General features: G+C 41.1%; 1 protein-coding gene across 5 annotated transcripts in view; it reads left to right on the plus strand.

Moving 5' to 3' along the window:
* The window catches only part of ADARB1 (adenosine deaminase RNA specific B1), an 87,968-nt gene that overhangs the window by 16,257 nt on the left and 47,346 nt on the right, over positions 1-24,365 (plus strand). For 3 of the 5 annotated variants that reach the window (XM_055719186.1, XM_055719184.1, XM_005440442.4), the window contains 2 exons: positions 7,884-7,920; positions 23,824-23,898. In XM_055719186.1, coding sequence (XP_055575161.1) covers positions 23,871-23,898 — 28 coding nt within the window. In that variant the 5' untranslated portion in view covers positions 7,884-7,920; positions 23,824-23,870. Of the gene's footprint in view, positions 1-7,883; positions 7,921-9,075; positions 9,227-12,610; positions 12,967-23,823; positions 23,899-24,365 lie in introns of those variants that run through there. The other 2 variants (XM_055719185.1, XM_055719188.1) reach the window with 2 other exon arrangements.

The raw sequence follows: 24,365 nt of genomic DNA on the forward strand, positions 1-24,365 counted from the left end.
CACTTGTGGTCCAGCCCCAAGGTTGGGCTGTGAAAACAACTGCAGCTGGACTGGGATGCTGCGGGAGAGTGGTGTGTGCTGGTATATGGGTGATCCTGTGTGCAAGAGAAGGGCAAAAGTTATGGCTCTGCACAGCCTTTGGCTATTAGCTTTGGCCACTCTTCACCTTCCCAGCTCCCTTGGAGCTTAGCCCCTGTCCTGTGCATGCATTGCCCTCCCGCAGTCCAGTCTCCAGCTCTGCCCGGAGTAGAGAATGGGTATATATGCATAAGTAGGGAAGCAGCAAGAAAACAACTGACCTGGAAGCGTGATTTCCAGCTAATCACGCCCCAATCCTTTGTTCGGGAAAGCAGCGTGATTCAGGTTTCTTCCATGGTCTTTTAACTTCCCTGTGCATGGAGTTCCTGTAATATGCAAGTTAAAGCCAAAGAATTAAAGAGCTCTGAAACCCTCCCACGTTAAATGCATAACATTTATTTAAAAAAATAATAATAAAGCATGTACCAGCAGTGATCACAACCTGTCTGCTTGAGTAAGGCAATTGCTGGGATGGCAGAGTACTTGCTGCTGCTGTTGGGTGCCCTGGCTTCTGGTACACATGTGCAATCCCCGGATTTTTGTTTCCCTGGTTTAGTTTGTGTTTCCTGGCTTTTTGTGCACAGTGGATGCAGTTTCGTGCTGTTTCTCCTGGTGGGGGAAGCTGTTGGCAAGCTGCAGGCTGATAGGGAATAGTTAGTATTGTAATTCCTATCAAAGGCTAAGCCCAAAACGTGCACAAACCATACCTGTGTTAAGCCCTGTTTCCAGCCAGTTATGGCTTTTATCTTGGTGTACTCTCTTTACTGGAGTTGCAGCACCCTCTTCTGCTGCTTTATCTTCATATAGGTACTATAAACAGCAATCAAGTTGCCTTCTAATCTTCTCACTGATAAAATTAATGAAATTCATTGGCTGGGCTGTGTAAGATTTTTTTCCTGCAGTCATTTGTGCGTGTTGCTATGCCTGTGCCCCTTGGATCTTGTTGATAGGAAGGGGTGTTTTAATCTCCTTCATGTCACTTGTCCTCTGTCAAGTGCAGATAGGTAATCCTAGTCTCACTCAGTGCTCTGCTTTTAAATCCAGCAATAAATCACATTTGTTCTTCAGGCTGCAGAAGTGGTCTAAGAGTTTCTAGCGAGGTGTATCTCATTACCAGGTGCTGCTTGGCGTGGACATCTTCCTTCTATGTTTGCTAATCACCAGTTTGTTTCCCAACTCTGTCAGCAGCTGCTTGTTACACCAGGAGGCTGGAGATGGCTGACAGCAGCGGTTTGCTTTTCTGCCTGGCAGCAACTCAGCCATCCTGTCCTGCATTTAAAAGTAGAAGTCTGTCAATCAGGCATGTTGTTTTGGCTGTCCTGAAGCAGTAAACTTTATTTAAGGACTGTGGGGAGTGACTTCCCATGGTAAAGACTAGAGAAGATATTCATATATTGGTAATGCAGGACATAATCTCATGGTTTTGAACACTGCTAAACTGAGTGATAATTAGTTTGCGTCTTTTTACTGAACATTGATTTCTGAGGCATTTTTCTGAAGTCTAATGTTGAGGTACAAAATGCTCACGTGCATCTTACCTTTGCCCTAGGGAGGAAATAACGAAAATAATCAGCCTGCTAAGCAGAAACCCCCAGTTGCTCACTGTAGCCAAGACAGCAGCTTTCAGCAGCTTGCTTGGTTGGTGCAGTAACATCCAGGTCTTAGTGGAGCATCTTCCAGTGTCAGAATTGATTCGGTGCCGCTGGGATGGGTGGGTTGTCCTGTCCTGGCTGGTCCTCTAACCTAAATTCTCATCCACAGCCTGTCTGTAGTCCGGACTAATCTTTCACTTGTAGCTGTTGTCTAAAAAGTCCTGATATGGAGCAGAGAAATTACTTTCAATTGATTTCTTAAATTCCTTTGTCTTTCAAAAGTTGCTGCTTAGTCTCAAGATTGCATTATTTTACTGTTTCGATTTGACTAATATTTAAAACACCTAAATGAGTAATGTAGATGTTTAAACATTAGCTGTAGTGAAATCATGAACAACAAGATTAAAGCCTAGATTCCTGTGAAGACTTTAATGGTATTATTGCTCATGTGAATAATCCCTGTGGTTTCAGTCGCGTTCTCTTCTAAGGTAACTGCTCTTATACATGGGATGTCATGATCTTGTAGAGGGGAAGTGTGGCACTAAAATCTTTGATTTTGAATTTCAGTGTTGAAATTTTATATTGAGGCTTTAGGCTGTCACAAATACCAGTACATCAACACATTGTTAACAACATTTTTTCAAATGTAGGGGATCCCCAAATTAGAAATCAGAAATGAAGGGTTCATGCTGATATTATGTGAATATGTGAAACCATTTTTGCTGAGAGAATGTTTGAAAAAATAATTTATGTCTGTATTTGTTCCTGAACAAGTTTGAATATTTGAGTGTTCCAGAATAAGTGATTGATGTAATCTTACTTCATACCTGCAGCAAAAGCAGTAATAGCTTGGATATTACTTCATGGAGTAGCATACTTTTTTTTCCTGTGGATACTAACCTGATTCCTGTTGCTTAATAGCTGTTGAATTTTCATAGCCTTTGAAGTGTCAGTGAACTTTGTTTCAGCATCTTACAAACAGATACTTTATAAACAAAAGTTCAAAATGAGTTTGTTTTATGCCAAGGGAAGGAGATACGTTTGACAGCTTTGTGTTGTGTATAAACTGCAGTTACTGCTTTTTCCAAGTGCAGCATGTATGTCCTTTTTCCCTAAACTTCTTTTTTTTACGATGATGATTGGTTGCTAATCTTCCTAACTTATTTTAGAATTTAAAATGAGCGGTTCAAAAGGGATATAGGGGTTGTGGTTTGGATTTGGGCTATTATTTCGCTAATTCAGTCTGATAAATCAAGGTAGGTACCATCATAGATGCCAAATTGTTTCTCCATATTTGGACAGAAAAACTATTTCCAGAGGAAAACTCAGTTCTATAGTTGCACTGTTGAACTGAGTTCATAGTTTACGGCAGAGACTCATCCCCTTTGTGTATGAAAAGATGTTATGTCTTCTATTGCAAGTTAATGCTATAGTTTTTGGGGGTCAGGAGCAAAATCTGGTATGAAGGCATCTCTTCCCTATGTTCCCTGGGAGAATGGGAGAAGAGGAAGAGTGGGACCAAAGCCTTGGTAGCTGTTCATGGCTGGCCTCAACCTGGAGAGGCACCCTTCTCTTTGGAACTGGTGGTGGCAGTTGGAAATGGGAGATTCCTAGTTGAAGGAGAAGATGATGGTATAGAAGAAAACTTAGAGAGACGAAATCTAGGAATTAAGTACAACCAAACAAAAAATTGCAACCTGCTGCATTTGCTTTGCAGCTGGAGCACATTGGCATCACTTGTGTCCCAGCAGAGGAATGGGTGGATAGTTCAGGCTGGAGTAAAGGTCACCTTAATTTGGGGTTGAGAGGCTGAAGCAAGTCTATTTTCATTAAAATAACTAGCTCTTCTGGTGCTTAGGGAGGGTGTAAATCAGTTAGCAAAAGCTGTGGCTGTGTCTGCCTGCAAAACGCAACATCTTTTGAGTTTCATGTTTGACCTGTCTGTGAAATGTCTTGACACAGCCTGCGTAAGGATGTGAACAGAGCAAAAATGAGCTGAGCAGTGCAGTTAGCTTTCCACCTCTACGCAGTGCTATTTCCTGGGCCAGTGGTAAAAATGGAAGGGCAGAGGATGCTGGATTTAACATACATGCGGTTTTTATCGTGTGGACTTGTGCAGTTGAGATGCCTCAGCAGCTTACCTGTGGTTTTCAACACCAGAAAAGTAAAATATGTAGGAAAGCAAATGTGTAAAGATTGGAAGTAGTGGCTTTTGTCCTGTCCACATGGCTGGTGATTAGTGCCTCCAGAGAGCTGCCTTGTGGGTTTGCTGATTCTTGCAGGTTTGTGTCTCAAGGAGGGGGTCTCCTGTCCCTTGTAGGGTGAGTGTTTTGGAGGTCTCTGTGATTGGCCATTCTTTTTTCCCCAACACATTACAGAACTGAATCGATGCCTCTAACATCCTCCAAATTTAAAATACCAGAGGGGAACATGGACACATTTGTGTGTGCACCCAGCACAAGGGTGCCTGCTCTCCTTGATTCCTCCACTGGTGTCACGTCTGGGACCTGGGGTTGTAGCTCCCCGTGGAGGAGCCTGGACAGGGTGTCCCATCCTCTGACCCTGTAACGTGGGTCCCTGCCTGGTGGCATGCCTCTGCTCCTCTGCGCTGGAGGAGATGGGCCTGGGATGGGCTGATGTCTCCTGGGATGGGGCAGGGTGTTGTTTGGGCAAGGTGGCAGTGATAGCTGTAGAGTTGGAGTCAGGCGAGCCCCACCACCTGCTCAGCCAGGAAGGCCTTCGTTGCCTTCAAGGAAGGAGATCTTCATTGCTAAAGGAGAGCCCTGAAATCTTTCTCCTTTCTCAAATATTTTAGGACTATTTGTTGGCCAATGAAGACCTCAAAATTTTAGCTGGAGGCACTTCTCGGGGCCTTTCTTCTAAGGAAGTTTCAAAGGGCCAGCAGATTACCTCTGAGAAATTAGAGATGCCGTTTCATACATGCGAGATGCAGTCTGTGTAATGAAGTTGCTTATCAAATGTCTGCTTCAGTTTTTGTTGCCTTGAAACATTTTCAGTTGATCTTTAAAAAGTTAGTATTTTCAGAAAGTCTCAAATGTCCAGCATGGTGTGTTCTTCAAATGGGTTTCAAGTATCCTTTGTGGCCCTGGGAGAAACCATGTTGGGTGTGTTTCCAAATTTTTTGGGGGAAATAAACTCGCTAGTCATTTTCAGAATAAAGCTGTTCAGAAGTCGCTTGATTTCTATTTGCTTTGCTTTTTAGTTGTTATTCCAGCCACGTAATGAAAAACTCTTCTCAGGCTTGCATTTGAAGTCTTTATTTTACTCCTGTCTGTGGCAGGAGGAAAAATCTGTATTAAAATAACAATCATTAGTTCCACGAGGGAAGCAAATGACTACAAGGCAACATGCACATCTGTCTTTGGGGCCTATTTCATGACACTGTTTAGGGACTAAGAATTGGCTTACTGATTTACTGGGAAGTAATGATGTGGAGATGCTGTGGGGAGGTGCTGAGCTCCTAGAGGAGCCCCTGCTGGCAGGCAAACACTAGTCTTCCTGCAAAAGGTGATGCGGAAGCATGTTACGGCTTGAGCAAGCCCTGAAGTATCCATCTGCCACCTGGCAGAGCCAGGTGGGATGTGCTGGAGATGAGAATTTTGTTCCTGGTGTTTATAACATAGTGGTATTTCCCGACCTTTCCCATTTAGCTTCTTTACTGTTTTATGGTGTAACAAGTCTTTTGTTTTCTTTTTTCTTCCACCTGTCTTTACTGCTCATGGTCCTTCAGCAGCGAAGCTGGCTTTGTCAGCCCATGCATGCTGGCGGAGGGGATCAGGACTGGACCATGGGCTCTGGGCTGGAGGCTGGTCACAAGGGCCTTTTCTTCTGCTGACAGCCGTGCAGGAGCCACAAAACCTCGGGACAGAGGGATCCTCTGCTGAGCAAATGCCCTCGGAGCCCTGAGTAGTTGTCTGCACACAAAACCCCAGCCTGCCACAAAACCCCAGCACGAATGGTGTGGCATGCCCAGTTGGATTAAATTTAAAAAAAAAAAAAACCAAAAAAAACCCCAACAACAAAAAACTGTGTTTTTTTAAAGAAAAAGTTAAAATAAGCATGTTTTCTTGGTGTTAAACAGATGAGTGTAGCATCTTAGGTGTGGGCAAAGGTGCTGCGGTGATGGATGGCTGTGCCCTATGGAAGCAGCACCCAGCCCTGTCTGGGCAAGCTGGAAGCACCCATCCTGCCTGCCCACCCTGCCAGCTCCACTTGCCTCCTTCAGTATGGACTTGGACTGCTGCAGTTTGCTAGCTAGAAGTCTAAGGGTTAGAAAATAAACGTTTGTATTTACACTGTAAGTACGGTTTTAAGGAGTACTGTGAAACTGTTCCTTATGCGTCGTGCCTGTGGGCTGATTCTTACCCTGTAAAACAGTCTGCAGCTGTCAATATGTAAGGATTCTTTTGTACTTGATGGTAAACTTACTAAGTTCCAAGTCTCATGAACTGTATGTGTTTAATTTGTTTGAAACTCGGGGAATTACCAACTGGGGTAATACGGTGTATATAAGGAATACATTTCCTAAAACAACTCAAGGTTATACTAATGTTAAAACTTAGTTAGAAACTACTAGCAGTGTCTCAGGATTAATTATAACTTTAAAGCAATGCTTATATAGAAAGAGAATTATCAAAAACTCCTTTAAAAAATACCTTTTTTTTGGTGGATGTTGCCACAAATATGGGAATTTCACGTCATGCACAGTTTGTAGCTCATATTTCAAGAGTTTGGAAGAATTTTTGTTGTGGATGTGGGGCTACTACGTTGAGAAAATTTTAAAGGAAATGGTAAATTATCATGTTGTAAATACTGTATCCCCATTTGGTGGGCTTGAGTGTAGTCCTTTGCATGTGGGAAGTTGACGTCAACTGAAACTGCATTGAACTTTCTAGGCATTTTACTACTTCATGTCAAGACAAATGTATAACTGGCATATTTTTCTGGATTATTAGAAAATGGCACCATGAGGCATTGGGAAATTGAAATGTCTTTGAAAAAAACCAAGATTACATTAATGCAGTCTTCTAATATATGGACTTGTCGTGGTGTCAGATCCCTTCTTGTGTAACTTGACCAAAACCACCAGTTTGTAATGTCCATAGCTGTGCTGTGCATGCCGTATAACTTAAATTTAATGTAAGTTTTTGTAGGCTGCCAGCACCCTCTTGTGGGCAGTGTAACAGCAGAGAATTTTTGTCTTCAAGGTGCAAATATCACAATACTTTACAGGTACAGGCAGTGTCTCCACTCTGATCATCTGCTGGACTGTGTGTGTTTGCAGAATGTAGCCACTTGACTGTAACACTCTATCGCTTTGGAAATAGCTTCTGTGATTTACTGAACCGTTTAGAATACTGTATCTTCACATTGATAAAGTCATATAAATATTTTCTTATAACTACAAGGTTATCTTTAAAAATAAATCCCATCTGTTCCTGATTGAGCAGCTGTGCAGCTTACATGTATTCATGGAAATAAAAGAAAATTTCTTGCAGCATTAGTCCTTCCCATTATCCTGTATCCTTCTTATCCTACATCTGCCATTTCTTTCCCACTCCACTGCTAATAGAGGGATTTTCCAGTTTTTCAGGCACTTCAGGAGAATGCAAGCTGATGCCAGTAGTATCAAGAAACTGGTGTTTGAAAAGGGGGTTGTGCTGTGAGATGGTTTTTATATAGGTTAAAATAAACTGCTAAAAATAAAATTTAAGATCTAAATTTAAAAAAAAAAATTCCAACAAGATGACAAGTTCAGATTTGCTTTCAGGGTAACAGCATTTTGCTTGGCTGTGATAACACAGAAGTTGATTTTAGTTTTAAGCCATTATTGGCCAGATTTTTTGCTGACCCTTTCTGCTAGAAGATGCAGAGATTGCAGATTAGGTTCTGCTAAATAGCTGCTTGTACCTCTGGGATGTTTCTCATGGCCTCAAGTACTAAGCATCTTCAGTCTTGATTTATTTTTTTTTTAATTTATTTTCGTTTCCAATCAGGAATGTCCAGAATTGTTTCTCCCCCTCCCTTTTCCGGGGTTACAAGGGAGTTGGCTCTGTGACTGTGTATATGCAGTATGTACTATTTATTCTTACAGAATCAGAAATTTGTCCCTTTTAAGGTCAGGACTTGCTATTTGTAATGCACTTGAATCTGTAAAAGAAAGAATACTAACTGTGTTTCCTCTTTTTACAGGTTGCAGAATCGGCATGTATCTCCAATAATTAAAAAGGTAAGCACACCATTTTTGCAAATGCATAGTGAGATTCTTTGTTTTCTGATTGATGCATTCAGATCATAACTTGGAGGAGAAAATTAATCTTAATGTATTTAAAGAGTTACTTAAAACTTTATTATTTTATATTTAACATTTATGTTTGTACACTAAATCCCTTCAAAGATACAAGATTGTTACAGTTTGAAAATAGAGAAAATATTGTTCAGAAATATCTAACTATATCAAGTCAATATACATGTTACAAAAAACTACTTACCCTTCTGACTTAAAATTTGTATCCAATCCATATGAATAAAATAAATATGCAAGGCTGGGATCTAGGACTTTTCAGTTTGCTGAATGGTTGAGTTGAGCTTGATAACTGATTGTGGTGGGAAAGGAGGAAATGTATCCAGTTTATAAGTCTCCTAACACCAAACATCACCCTACCTGCATGACTCTTATATATTTTTTTCTTTTTATAAAATATTTTCAAGGTGTTTGAAATTTTTTTAACCTCCTTTAAAACTATTTTAGATTTTTCTTCCAATTACCTGTTATTTTCCTTAGCACCAGCTGGGTAGCTGCATCTATTATCTTTTAAGTAATATTGAAAATACTGATGTTACTTATTGGGAGATCTAGGCTGCTCTGTTTTCTTCTCTGAACGTTTACCACTTTTTCCTTGGAATCACATCTTAAGTACATTTCTGACAGTCATGGGTATTTGAGGACCTTTCAGAAATAACGTATGTTAAAAATTGTATGTTCAGTCCTCAAAGTAAGCCAGTAAGAAGGATACAGACAAAGGATAAAAAACTTCTTAATAAATATACGTTCCAAAATAGTTTACTGTAGAATAAATTTGTAAACATTGCAAGTGATTTCTAATTTGGATCTGGGCTCTAGACTTCCTTGGTCAAGGGGTGCAATAGATGCAAAATCAATTATTTCTGTAGTGTAACAGTAGGTGGCGCTGTTGGAGCGGATTTAACCACCGGGGGAGTCGAACTGCAAGCTGAGGCATATGGTACCAGAGCTCTTGGGGTGCCTGGTGTGCAGCCAGCAGCTTTGTGTTTTGAGATTCGCTGTGCTGAGCAAATGCTCAGGCTGTAATTAGCCTATACAAATTCTAGCGTTGCTGCTAATTTATATTCATTCTTGTTGCAGTACACAAAACTCAAAGGAAAACTGCTGTTGGCCTGTAATGCCATCGTCGTGCTTGAAAAATACATGAATAGCATGTGGGAGAGAAAAACCCCAATCACTGAAAGCACTTACAAAATACAGCGAGCAGCTACTTCTTCAAAGACTATATAAAGTAAGCTGGTAATAGTGGCCAAATCTATAAGTACATGAGATTTGCAAGGATGTTTTTGGTACCTAGAGTTTTTTGTGTAATACATTAAGTAAAAAGGTAGTAGTGAGTTTCTAGAGTGTTCTGTGATAAGGCTCTTTCTCCTTTCCCCAGCAGCTTTCCAACTTACCTGATCTGAAGTGAGTCTGGTGGGTATCTACAGATATGATAGATTATTCCTATGAGTTTTGTGAAGAGCGCCGGGTGAAGGACACACTTCATAAGTGCTGTGTCTGGCAGAAGGGCAGCCCCATGGCCTTGAGCTGCCTGGTGCTGGGGAACCTGGATGGGAAGGGGCTGCAGATGCTACAGGTTCAGGGTCTCCAGGTTGAAGTGATAAAGACTTAGCCAGAAACCCTATCTATCACAAGCCATAAATCCACAGAAGCCTAAGCTGCCCATGTTCTTGTGATCTAGGTGGTAGAGGGGAGAACTGAGAAGCTACTGAACTTTTCCATCAGTCTCACTGAGTAGCCCCGGGCCTCACTTAAGTTAGTTTACCTCTGGGGTTTTGATGGAGGACACCTCAGTTGTTTGGTGTCTCTGCATTCCTAATTCAGTGATGCACGTGAGATGGAAGTATTCAAGATGTGTAGGTACATAACCAGATTTCCCCTGGGAATTGTTTCTTTTTTTGGAGAGAAAGCAGTCCGGTTTCATTGTGATACCTTGGTGTGTGTTAAACCTGTGAAATACAAAATGTTATGGGATTTACTGCTTCCATTTGTACACATTAAAGCTGAATGCCATGTTTTTGTTCTGGTGTGTCGCATTTGTCTCCTTTCACTCAGCTTTTAGCCTGCTTTGTTCTAGTCACGCAGGGTTTGCAGTATTTTTACAGATATTAAATATTCTCTTACATATTACAGATTGTGTATTTTTTTATTTTCTAAAATGGTTGTTAATGTGCCGACTGCAAGTGACTGCAGTAGGTCGCTAAGTTTCTCTCCCAAGCATACTCTGTACATTCCTTAGCCAGTAATCAGATTTAAGAGACCGTTTTTTCTCTGTTGAAAGCTGTCATCCTTCAAGCTAAAATTATCTCAGATCTTCTTCCTCATTCTCATACCCCAGAGCCACTTTGCCTTGGGGAGCAGCTCAGTAGAGTAGGAGCTGCTTTGGAGAGGAGAGCTGCAGGGGTGACCCAGAGGAGTCTTTTTTTTGTTTGCCTTTTTTTTTTTTTTTTTTTTTTTTTTTTGTCTTTACACCAAGTCCTGTGAATGAAATCTCTGACAAGTGAGGGTAGATAAATTAATTGTTGAAGACAAAATCCATTTTGAACTTTCAATACCTAATGCAGCAACTCCTCCCTGAAAGGGAAGGAGAAATACACATTGTTATGTACATCTTTCTTGCCTGTGGTGAGAACAAGGTGGTGAAGGTTTCAACAGCTGGAGGAATTACAGCAAAGAGCTCAGTATTTTCACAGGCTGCTTCTTCCTTTTTACAAAGTGTGCTGTTTGCTCGAAGGAGCAAAATTAATTCCCATTCTCTTGGGGAGTATTTTTTCCCTTTTTCTCTCTGTGTATCAATGGTACTTTTCCTTCAGGGCCATGTAGATGTAGATAACTCACCCTCCTTGTCCTTTCCCCATCATGCACAGCTGAATGTGGATTGAAATATCAGACTTGGCCTGAAACTGTTAATTAGCAAGGCGCAGAACTGCTGACTTCAGTCTTGAATTAGGTCTGCTCAGTTGGGAAAGTGCTCTGCCAACACATAGCCAGTGCCCATGCCGAGGCTGGAGCTGTGGGCTTCACTGGGGTTTCCTTGATGTCTGCCTAATCTTGCCATGACTGCGTAGATCCGTCGGGATGTAGCATTGCAGGGCCTGATGTCAGACTAGCACCACTTTTAAATGAAGCTATTTCTGGTTTCCATGAGGGGAGAAATGTTGCTTTGTTAATACAGAGCATGGTCTGTGAACCCAAGTGGGGCAGTATTTAGTAAGGGAATAAGAGATGCTGGAAGCGTAAGAAAACACCTTACCTTGTGTCTGCTGCAAAGGAAGATCCGATTTTATTTCCCCAGGGAAGACTGATTTGGGGAGTTGGTCTTAGATGACATTGGGAGTCATTGCCTCCTGGGCTTCTTGGTGGCGGTGAACACGTGGTAGAATTGATGGCTTGTTCTGCTGTGGCAAGTTCTTTTTAAATCATGTAAACAGAGCACAAATGGTCCTGTTGGCATTTCTTCATCCTTAGTGAAATAATGTCAACAGATGCTGAAGTAGAACTTGAGCTTCTCTGAAGCAGGCAAGTTTGCAGCTCTTGGCACTTAGGCTTCCTGCAGAAATAATTTCAGTCAACAAGTTAACTCAGTCTCTGAAGCTTTCCATCACGGACTGGAGATGAAAAAGCTGATACCTGGCACCTGGAGAACAAGTGCTAGCCGAGGGAACAGGAGGTGGAGAGGCAGGGTTCCTTGTTAGCAGGACAGCCGAGTCCCAGTGGTGAGTTTGAGTATGCTGGCTTTGGTTAGTGAAGTACTGCTAATGTAAGATGCCAGTGGCAACGTTTTTCCAAAAATGCCAGCCTGGCTAGTTGTCAAAATATGATGGTCCATGTAAGTCATCTACCAGAGTTTATCCGCGCTTGATCATGTGCTGTCTTCAAAAGAGCCAAGGTGTACTAAGAAATGAAGGTCTAAGAGCAGGTGGAGGTGACTTGTCAGAGAAGTCTCCTTACTTTAGTAACACACTGAAGAAACTTGTATGGGTCTTGCACCTGCAGACATTCCCTGCTGGAAGATGTTTTTTGTCCTGTGAGGTTTAATCTGCAGGCAGGATTAAAGCACAGCTGTAACACCCGGTCTGTGCTGCTGATCCATAGGTTGTACTGGATCCACAGGATGAACATGTGTTTGGTTGGTTGCTCAAATCAGGGAAACAGGATAATATCACATTATCCCATAACATCATGTGTTGCTTTTGTGGTTACAAAAAGGTTGGAAAATGCTACAGTTAATGTTGACATTGGGAAGTTTCTCAGTCAGACCCGACATACAAACCCTCATATGGAAAATGTGCAACTATAACATTGCTGTTTGAGATTTGCATATTTGTGTATTCCTGCTTCTCACAAATATATTCTGTGCATTTCTAGGCAGCGTATGAAATACATACCTAAGAACATGAGACAATTATAAAAGATGCTGAAGGTATCTTAATTTCATGTACTAGGATGTATAAACATTTCCTTGCTCATGCCTCTCCTTGTTTCTAAGACACATATAAGGCTGAAGCAACACCAAAGACTTGCCCTCCTTTTTTAATAACAAAATAAAAATAAATTTGCCTTTCCACACCCAATAGTGAGGATGTCTTTGATACTGTCCTTCCTTGCCCCTTTCACTTACCAAAGGGTTAATTGTCACATGTGCCTCTTGCGGTGGGTAGGGATGAGCTGCAGCATTTGTTCATCTTTGTTCATCGGACTGTGCATCAGCGCATCCTGCGGTTTGAGGAACGGGCCTCAGCTGGGTGAAGAGAGCGTGAGGCAGCGCAGGGGTAACCCTCCTTTCAGGAATACACCACTGCCTCCTGAGGAGGGGGTGAAGGGGGTGCAGCAGAGCAGGCTGCAAGTGGTGGGCTGTAGGTGTGTGCATGGCATCTCTTCTAGCTGTGGCTCTCAGCATGGGGACCCTCTTCAGTGTGGTCCAGCGGCGCTGTAAGCGGAGGAGGAAGAAACGATCGGAGCGGAAAGGTAGTGTTTTAATTGCTGTGTGCTTGAAACAAAGTACTGGGGGGAGGAGTCATAAACGTGGAAGTTTTCAGATGAGGTCTGAAGCTTCGTTGTTAAGTGGAACTTCAGTGTTCTCAGTTTGAATTTGTAAGAAATTTTTAAGAAATATTTTGAATAGGATCCTTCAGCATCTCCCAGTGTTTTATTTCACTTAACTTTCAAAGTTTGAAAGGAGACTACTTTTTAACAAATACGAAACGTCTTTAAAACTGCAGCTTTCTGACTTTTACTCTCTTCTTATATGAGACTTCTGTCTGTCACGTTATGCTTTTTGCATAGATGCCATTCTCTGTTAACATAAAACATTGGGTAGCCGATAAATTTTCCTTTCAAGATACCTTGTTTTTCCTTAACAATGAGGATAAACTAAGAGAGCTGTAAAGAGTCCTTCACAACTTTTTTGTGTGCAGTGAATACACAGAATATTCAAACAAAAGAAATGAAAGTTCTCTTTGTCTTTGTACTCAGGTAACGCTTACTTGCTATAGCCAACATTTAGTTAAAAGTCTTTCAACTAGCCTCTTGGGGAAATAAAAGCAAACACTGCTGTGTTGGGTAGTACATTTTTAAGTATGCATGGTGTTCTTCCAATCTTTGGAAGTACTCTATGGGAAGTGGAGACTTCAAAACCAGGAGAAGGTTAAAAGTGAAAATATACTACTTTTTCATGACTCCATTTAAATTAGCATACATTTAGGTGTTGTTTTCCTGTTTGATATGCCTGGCATGTAATGCATTTAGAAAAGGAAAGTTTTTTGCAGTACTGCTTGTAGTCTAAATGTTACAGGGTGTGCTGCTATGCAGAATCACTTGGCTTTGGCGAGCATCATCAGCTAAACAGATGGACTTTGAAAGCAAAAATCCCCTCTACTACACCAGCATAGTACAGTTGAAACCTGATTTTATTTTAGCAGTGTACCTGAGAGAAAATAGTTCATGCAGCCAAGGAGCTGGCTTTCTCCACAGTCTTATTCCACATGTAACATGCTGCACATACACTGGTCTGAATCAGTTAACTAATATTTATGCCAGTTTATAAATCTCTGAGCAGCAGTTAAGCTTTTTCCTTTATTCTTACAAAATAATTTTTTTATCTAGTGCTCTCAGAAAGTGTTCCTTTAGTTGCGCCAATATCTCAGAGCAGGTTTTTAGGAAAAAAAAATTGAGGTTTTACTCACACCTGCTGTCCGAGGCAAATGTGTAGCTTCAGTGGAGTCCTTCTGGGAGCTGTCCTTGCTCAGATGCCACTGATGTTTACCCAGCCTCGATGCTGAAGCAGTGCAGGGACTTAGTGCCCGTAGGACCTGAGAGGTTTCTGGACATCTGTTGCTAAATGGATTATTTACAGGCAGCAAATGAGTTTATTACTGCAGTTTTGTTGCATTATGAAAGCTGCTTGAATAAAAGTTTGGAAGGTCAAAGAAGTCAAAAATGCTGTTCCTTCTTCAAAGTGAAATGATAACTGAGTTATTAATGATTTCAGAAGTAACCAAGCATGCCTTGGCAAGAGAGGAAGCTCTGTTCTGTAGTGAGCAGCCTGGGTTCAGAGTCCTTTTTCTGAAAAAAATCTATCCCCAGTTTCTGAAAGCATATGTGGGTCCTCTTTTATATGGAAGGGCTTTTAAAATTTTTTTGTTACTTAATCCTGTAGCTCTGGAAGCCAGATAGAAAAAAAAAAAAAATTTAAAAATCCATGGACTACAGTGGGAGCAAGTTTGGAAGATTAGTCTCCCATTTAATATATGTACAGTAAGTGCTGAGAAGTTCATTCTCTCTGCCCCAGCTAAGTACTGTCTCCTACACATTATACATACTGTTTGAATATTGTTTGCTAGGAAAAGTAGAAGTTATTTGGACTTCGTTAGTAAGTATATGTAACTCATTCTCTTCAAAGTATTTTTGACTTTAAAGGGGGTGGGTGTTAGAAGTTAGTTGTTCTTGCTGTAGTGATGTGCTTGGAATAGCGGAATTGTAGTGAAAAGTACACAGCTTCCCACCGGGGGTGCTCTGAGAGAGACTTCAAGTGTACTTTACTCCTTAATTTAGGTGTCAAAGTAAAATCCTAGCCTTTGTAGGACGGTTTTAGAGTAGGGTCAAGTTGGGTCAGTCCAGATCAGTTGAGCGGTTGTTTATCAAGCAAAGGGAGGAATCTGTGGATGCTTGTGTGGAGTCCATGAACCAAGAATCTGTATCCGTTAGTATACTAAAGTATTATATATATATGTTAGTAGTTCTTTTTCTAGCTCTTCCCTGCCTGGGAAGATGGTGTGTACACAGCTTTGTATGCAGTGGGAATGCGCATTGTTGAGTTGAACTGGAGCAATGGGATCATGTAGGTGGCACAATCCAACCTGATATGCCGTCCTGAACCCTTTCCACTTCATGCAGGGCAAGTTTCAGTGCCTGCAGCACAACATCTAGGGGACCAAAGCACAGGGAAGCGCAGGCTTACTCACCTGGGGTCTGTGCTATGTGACTTCTGTGAAAGAGAAGGTCAGCGAGGAGAGCAACACAGGAGCAATCCGCTGTTGCAGTCCTGGATGCTGGAGGAAAGTGCCAAGCACTGCTAACTTCACTGAAGTGTATCTTTTTATAAGGAAAGGATTGGGAAAAAAGGTGGCCATTCAGTATAGACTGAGAATATGTTTAGCCAAACACTTAAACGCATATAGTTAAACCTTAAAAGGACACAAATGCTTCATTAGAAAATGTGGACAGACAGCTTAGTGTCATTTGGCTACATTATTTATTACTCTAGCATTGTATCTCTTACGTGCTTTACAGCTCCTCTGTCAACTGTCCTTCTTCCTGGCTGTTTATCTTTATTGATGCTTCCAAAATCTGTTTAGCACACTTACTTAAATTACAAAAAGAAAAAAAAAAGAAAGAAAAATTAGCATAAATTTCAGTTTTTTACAAACTTCAGTAATGCCACCAACAGTTTACATTAATTTATACAAATATTTATGCAACTGGAGTTCCTGTTTACCTATGCTTTTAACAGAGAGGAGCTTTCTTTTCCATTGCTTTGGGCTGGAGGGACAGGATGCTCAGCTGTGGGGATGCGGGGCTGAGCCCACAATGATAACCCAGCTCCTCAGGAGGGTTTACTCCTGGTGTGGCAGTGTGAGGCCGCTGTACAGTGTTTCTCACTTCTGGCTTGGCTTGGGCAGCTCGATGATCACCTCCATAGTAATTCAAGCAGGAATTGTCCAAGTTTTTTGTCCTTGAGCACGCAGTGGTGATGCAGGAGTAACTGGAGCCAGTTTGATGTGCTAAATAAGGTGACAATTATTTACAAGTCCTGTTGATTACAGTCAACTAATTTCCTTTTGTTACAGGGGAGTTGTGCTGATGCTATATAATGCAAATGTGGCATTACAGTAAAATGTTTCGCTAGCAGCTCTAGTACTTCAGTAAGAACATTGGTTAGTTGGGGTTTTGTTTGCCTTTTTTTTTCTGGAAGGAGGATAAAGTCTCTTTATACTGGGCTTCCAAAATAGTCACCAAGGCTAAAACAGAAGGAAAAATTAAGCCAGGTCTGAGCCTAACTAGCAAAGCATCAAGACTTGTGTTTAGAGTCAACAGCTGAATAAAGACTTATTTTAGTAAATACTTACGGTTTAAACAACATCTGAGTAACAGCACAGATCAAGGTGGTTGCTGTACTAGCTGCCCGGCTTGTGCTGCAGGCTTGGCTTGCTTTCCTGCTCTCTCTCCAACTTCGGACAGCAGCAAATGTGAGTTTTGAAAACTGGGTGTGTTACAACAGTGGTGATGCTCCATCTGGGCTGTGAGCAATGAACACTGCTGGGCATCACGCTTCTGAGGGCAGTACATCAAAAGGAGAGCTAACCTCTTCCTATTTTTCTTCTAATTCAGGCTTGAACCGGATACTTGCATCAGCTGTCAGTCTCCCAAGATCTCTCTGCCCAGGCACAGTGATAATTGCACTTGCCTCTGGTCACAGCTAAAAATTTCCGAGCCACCTGCTCACGGTTTCGATCTTTATTCAGTTATGTGTATGTGGTATGGACTTTTTAAAATTGATGTGAAGCTACCTGTGGTCTTTAAGAATACCTCAACTGCCTCAAGTCTTTAAAGTATGTTATTGCCTTGGGAATGTTTTATTTTACTGTTTCATATGCATTGAAATAAATACATCTGAAAAGAATCTACTCAAAAAAGAAAATTATTTTTTTAACAACCTTCCCAGTCCTTTCATTATTGAACTAATTTATTTTCAAGGAAAATTTATCCTGAACTGATACTCACAAGCTTGGAAAACATAACATCTTTTGGAATACAGTACTTTTAGAAGCATCTCACCTTTTTTCAAACGTATTTGAAATACTTGCTTTTTAAACAATGAATATTCAATTAATAGTTAAAAAAATTATTAGTTATCACTTTAATTTTTTGGTCTTTGCTAATCAGTCCAAGGAAAGGTGTATTAAATCTTCACACTTGCTTCAGTCGCAGGTTTTAAAACCCCAAATGTGGTTAGTAAGCACATAAACTATATGTGATGTACTGTGTCCACGCATACAATATGTGGTACTGGCAGGGGTAGTTTGAAAACAAGCCAACATCCTTTTCCTGACTTCAGCACGGTGTTCAACAGTCTGGAGACACTATGGAGATGTTGGAGTTTAATTCTGTTTCCAAAATGCTTTTGTCCGTGCTTGGTTGTCATGAAATATGCATCATCAACAATGAAATAAAATACCGGTGCTTTCATGATAATGCATAAAACTTGTTTTTTGTAGCTCATAAAAAAAAAAAAAAAGGTCACCTTTCATAGAGACAATTTTTTATACTTTTTTGGCACAGCTGGATTTTAAAGATCTGTTGACTGTTGTATCTGAGCTGTGTATCTACACAGAATAATTGTTGCTGCTTCTGTTACTGTAGAGAAATGTTTCCTCTTAACTGCTACACATAACTGTGCATAGTATTGTCCATGATATACATAATAGATAACCTGGCTGGTGGTAATATTAGTATGCCAAGATTTTATAGCCTTATTGATAGTACAGAGCTAATTAGGATTGGAATCAGGCATTCCCTATGGTAATAGGAAAGTAAATTTAAGCAGCTTTTATAGAACAAATAAAAGTAGCCTGTTTAGCAAATGTTCTGCTTGAATTCTTATCTCTTCAAGGAAAGAAGGCTTATGTGATTTACATGATCCTCTCCCCTCCGTCCATCTGCTTTAGTGAGGACAGTGACCAGGTGCAAGAAAGATGCCCAAGCTGACGCTGCCACAGTGGAAGCATGGCATGCTTTGTCGTTAAAAATTGATGAGCCACGTGTTCCCAGGCCTTCTGGGGAGCTGGATCAGACTGGCGTGTGATCCTGGCCTGATGGCAGCCTGCCTTGAGCTGTTGCATTTTTGCAGGGGGCCTGGCTGGCAGCAGAGGTCTTCTGGAATGTGTTGTGCTCATGTTCAGAGTGCGCACTTAGGACAACGTCTCATATTTTCTGAAGTGGTGTCTTTTTTCCAAAATCTGTTGCTTCCCAGCTGGGACTAGGGAAATCTCAACAGCTCAGTGTCTGTGGCTTTTCATTTGTGTAGCACTCCCAACAAAAAACAAAGTAAGATGCCTGGGCGTGCTGTCCTCCTTTCCTCCCGCTGCACCCCCAGGCACGCACATCCTACGTGAAAGCAGTTGTCTCCAAGCTGTAGGCGTTTCTTCTGACTTTCTCTGGAAAATAACTCTTTTCCCTTCCCAGTTCTTTCACTCATCCTTCATCAGTAAGTTTTTCGTTGGTTATTGCTGACACTTGTTTGCATCAATGCCAAGTACGCATTGCTGCTCTGGCCCCTGGCGACAGTGGGTCTAGGGACAGGCTGTACGGCAAGAAAAGCAGTAAAAAAAAATACTTGCCAATGTTAAATAATACACACATTTGCAATTTCTTGTTCAGCATAACACACTAGCATAGCAACACAATCACCTGCAGTGAAAAGGCTGGTAATTCTTTCAGTATTAAGCAGTAGAGGCAGCTCAGTTGCCTCTTTCAGCACAGCAGGATGTATTTCAGTGTATGGATAAAATCCAGAGGCTGTTGAAGTTGGAAAGAAAGGGAACTCTGATCAGTTCCCACTTGGACGTTTGAAAGGCTTTTTTGACTCCTAAACTCTTACATAGACAAAGAGTGATTGAGGTGACTTCTTTGTTTTACTCTGTGTAGTAAAACCCATCAGTTTATGGCAACTTTAGGTACTGGTTTGTTTGTTCCCCCACTATTGCACTGGGACAGATGCTGTCACAAGACAGGGACTCTGCTAGCCAGTCTGAAGTGAAGTAGCCAGGATTGTGGCTGCGGTAGCCTGCGGCTGGGATAAAACATCATGAGAAGCTCTGCATCACCCTCAGGTCATCCTGAGTATTTTAGCTCGGATGAGGAATAGCCCATCTAAAGTATGTCAGTGGTCCTCTGATGCTAAAGGGGTTTGCATTGGGGTTAGAGTTGTCTCATACTTTGTCAAATGACACATGAGAATGAGAATGGAACAACCATGATAAAGTCTGTTGGTTTTAGTGGCACAGGAGGAAATGCAAAGGGTATGCATTACATGGTGTCACAAGGGCAAGGTCAGCAATGTGACGTGGGCTCACAGACCTGCTCCTGAGTAGCAGTTTTTAGGACCCTTGGGCACTGCAGCAGGAGAAAGCTCTGGGGTAGGATTTGAGAGGATAATATTACAGTTCTCCGGGTCCTTACAAGGAGCTCGATTCTGGTGTGGTAGCGCTCACATGAAAGCCTGGTGGTACGGTGGTGTGAAGTTCAAACTGGTCTTGCTGGGCTGGATGTTTTCTGTGGGGCTAAAGGGATGGAGGAAGGAGAGCAACCCCTTGCATAGAGGATGAGCGCATGTACGTGTAGCCAGGCTGGAAGTGATGGTCTAAGAAGCTCTTTGAATATGCACACGTTGCTTGGAAAACAGGATTTGTTATGGACCAGCAGAGAGGTGGTAGTACACAAGGTGAATGATGTCAAGGGCATGGAAGAGAGATTACCACTCTGAAACCCACAGTTTACCTAAAGCTTTGATGCATGTAAGATCGAGTTTACATAGTCATTTTGTTACATAGTGTTTGGATTTTAAAAAAAAATAAATAAAAATATTGTGGAAATCCTGTGATTTGTTTTAGATGCTCCTGGGAGTCTTGGGAGAAGTAGTGTGTGTGGGTCAGGTATTTTAGCTTTGTGCCCCTTGAAATGTGCACTGCTAGTGACAAAGTTAGGGAGGAGTTTCACTGTTTGTCTTAGTTGTCATATATTTACAATCTGCTTGCGTTTATGCTGTCTGGCTATTGGGGGATCTGAACAGCTTCATTGTGCTCAGAAGTGTGGTGGTTTTGCATCTTTTGTTACTACCTCTCCTCCCTGTTTGTGCAGAATCTTCTTAGTTACTTAAATCAGGGTCTTCTCCAGACAGGGTTGTGGAGTGAACAGGAATTGTCTTGTGTGAGCACAGACACTCGTTCAGGTCACAAACTGGGATGGTCATAAACATTTTGTGGTGGTGGTAGGAGATTCAGGATATCTGCAAGCATGTGAGCTTTGTTTTTGAAACTGTGAAATGGTGACAAAGGTACATTTCTTTCTCATTCTACTATTAGAGGCATGGCATTAGTGTAATGATTGCTAAAGGCACATTTTACATTTTCATTAAGGGCTGCCTAGCTCCTGCTGTGAAAAGTAAGCTGTAAATATTGCAAAGAGTAGTGTGCTGAGGATTCGCTTAGTAGAGGATAAACAGATTTCATTGTTTTAAATTACTGAATAACAGTATTTAGCATGGATGTTAAAGTTGCAAACTTACGCGTCTGTATGTGTATTTTAACATTATTGCTCGTTTCTTAGTTTCTGATAGTTATTTTTGGACTACAAGTTTCTTGATGTTTCCAATATATGCATTTAACATTTACATTTTACTCACCTATGTGCCAGTGGTTGCAGTTTTACAAAAACCTTTTTTTTTTGAAGTGTCAGTTTCACTGGGCAAGTCATGCAGTGATCCTGTTCCTACATCGTCTCCTGGCAGTTCATTGCTGAAGTTTGAGTGTGTTGATTAGTGGGCTGATGGTTCAGCCAGCTGTTTGGACTACAGGGCTGGTCAGTGCTGCTTCTGCAGCTGCAGTGCTGGAGGACTGCATGCGCATTATCTGCATGGATACAATTGAGCAATTAGCTGTACTATTTGTTTCTGATTTCAATCTTTCATTCTTGGATGGAAGTTTTTGTGTTCCTGGGTTTTTTTTCTTATGTTAACAAAGATAAAATGAAATTGACTTAAAAAAAGAGCAAAACAGAGCAATGTGTTTCATTATGTTTGGCATTTAGACCTGGGCTCTGGATTTGCACCATGCTTTTGCATGCTTTACGTGAAGCGTCTACTAAAATAATAAATAGGGGTGGAATGGCTAGTTTCTCTTTGCAAAACATGGTAATTATGTATTATGCACTCAGATTACTATAGTATGCAATCTGTGCATTAAGAACAACATCAGTACAGCATTCTGCCTTTCGTTTATTAGCTAAAGCTGACTACATTTTTAATATAGAGTGGGATTAGAGCTAGGTTTTCCCACAAGAGGTGGGAAGAGAGATGGAACAAATTCATTGTTACGGAGTAGGCATTTGGCTATGTTAAAATGAGTGTTGATTTTATTGTGTCAACCTCATCAAGTGACCATGTTGGTTTATGTGGTTCCTCTTCTTGATAACTTCTGACTTTGTTTTCCACCAGTGCTGACACTTTAAGAAGTCTCAAGGCATTGAAGCTCCTAAATATTTGCCTTTGGCAGCTGGATGAGAGACACAGATGTGTGTCCTGACTGAGGGGACGGCAAATCATAATATAATAGAGCAAATACTGGAGTGCTGTAAATTGTGCCAGCCCATACAGCAGCGTGAAACCAAGTATCGTCTTTCATGCCACCTACCTTCCAGTGTTCCCACGCTTTTGATGGCGCAAAGAGCCTCAGCTTCTTACCTGGTTTTTCCCATTCCTTCCAGCTGCAGCCTCAACCCTTGTTTTCATAAGGCGTTACCATTCCTGGCAGTATCCTCTTAAGACATCATCATGCCTCTCTTCTTCCTAGCCACAGCGCCCAGGTATAATTACTGGTACCAGTAGTGAGGTACCAGTGGTGAGAATCAGTTCCTTCATCTGATCTGGTGTATGTGACCACAGCCTTGGCCTGAATTGGGTATCGCTTGTTCTGCCAAGTTCTTGGTATCCTGAACAATTACCTAAAAGCATCCATGCAATTTTAAACTTTTAAGATATGTGCAGTGTAAGTAAACTATCCATAGGTAATTAGAATTGACACTGTCTATGGTAAAAGTAAACTAAGTAAAAGAGTGAATCTCTGCTGGGAGATAATTGTACTATTGGGAATAACAAAAGAAGGTTGAAGTTTCGCCCTGTGATTTCTGTGGACTATTCATAATAGTTTTGGAGTAGGATCAAAGATGCATGTAAAAATATGATTTCAATTTTAATGTGATCTGATTTAATCAGCGAAAGGAGTCAAAGTTTACAGATGTTACATGAGACTAGATGATCACAGAACGATTTTGCATTTGTACTGGACTTTACTCTCTTAAGGTACTTTCCAAATACTTAGTTGTGGTAAAAATCAGCAGAAAACAAATGCATTAATTTAAAAAAAATATTGCAGTGCAGAATGTAGAAAGCACAATGCTTAGTTGTTAATGTTTCAGAAAAGCTCAGAGGCAGATGCACACCATTCAACAGATTGGCAAGTACAAGACAAATTTCCATGGTTTGATACACTGCAGTGTAAGAATGCAAAGCCTGTTAATGCTCCATGACTTTTTCCTCACTGTAATAATGGATCTTTTGTTAAAAGTGTAAGCCTCTGCATGGTTTTGGGGTTCAGTGCTCCCTTTTGGAGCACTCGTGGCATCATGAGATTGGAGCAGTTACCTAGAAAGCAACAGAAATTATGTACTTGATTAGTTTTCAGGAAAACCCAAACTGGAATAATAAAAAAACCAAACCACAAAACCCATTGCCCTAAAATTAGTGCTTTTGATTTGGCAAAAGCGTTGCCTTCTTTCAAACCAATTGCTAGGTAGGTGACATATTTTATATGTCACAGGCTTATATTCACCTTTAGATCCGACTCTCTTGAAATAGAAGTACCTGTGGTTAATAAAATCTGTTACCCCACAGCCAGATAACCTGTATGTAGTATCGTCTGAATGTTTCAGTTAATAAGAAAATGCACATGGAGGAGAGAGGGTTACATTACTCACTCTGTTCTTCACCTGATACGGGGCTACATCTTTTGGTTGTTGATCCTCTCAGTTTTAGGAGATATCTTGGGTCAGGATTTAACCAAACTGAACAGGTGTTCATCAGTTTCATGCTGGGTAGAAAAAGGCATCTTCAGTGTTCTGGTTGCTTGAATTGTCTGTGTGGTAACCTGCACAGTGGATCTGATGTTACTTTGGAGTTAAAAAAACCCCACAACCCAAACCCCAGTAGTGAGATAAAGTATTGAGATAAACACATACTCTTTCAGATTAAAAAAAAATGTAGTTCATCATACAAACCCCCGAATTCTTGCAGACCTTGTTGAATCTGCAGTTCTGCAGAGTGTACCTCAGCTACAGAAGTAGTCACTTTGGGGAGATACTATGTGAAAAATTAGCAAAACCCATGGACCAAAGCAAAGCCAGTGCCAAGGCTGCTGCTTTTAAAGGAGATTTAATACTTTGTCTTGTAAGTTGGTACCTTAAAGCTTAAATATCCCTCTCTCTGTTTTCCAGACAGAAGCAGTCTCCGCCAGCCAAGAAACGAGCAAAAATCTTTCACAATGGATGTAGACGATGAAGAAAACATGAGTAAGATGTGTTTATTTACACAGTCATAAACTATGTAATAATTTCCAAAGGTGACTTTTTCTCATGAGCACAGGGATGACAGTGGAGAAACTTCGGAATCACAAATTAAAATTATTTCTTTGTGTGTTTTTAAAGCACAGTATAGAAGAGTGAACCGGAGCTTTTGCAGTAAAAGTGTTTTAAATACACGTGGTTATATGCTAGTCTCGTAATACCTTGTGTCTCATATTTTTCTTCCAACAACTGACTAACCAAACAAAATATTCCCCTGTTTTGAACCAGCAATGAAGAAGAGAGGGAGAATACTGCTTGTGCTGATGCCAGAGGTTAGGGCCCATTCAGACGGGAAGGGTGAGACTAAGGAGGTGGAGTTGTAGTGTACAAAATAAATGAGGGAAAGCAGAAATGGAGGAAGGAGAAGCAAGAGGAGGAGCTAGAAGAGCTCCCCGCAGGTCTTGCATAGCTGA

The sequence above is a fragment of the Falco cherrug genome, chromosome 8, assembly GCF_023634085.1.
Source record: "Falco cherrug isolate bFalChe1 chromosome 8, bFalChe1.pri, whole genome shotgun sequence".
In the NCBI taxonomy this organism is placed as follows: domain Eukaryota; kingdom Metazoa; phylum Chordata; class Aves; order Falconiformes; family Falconidae; genus Falco; species Falco cherrug.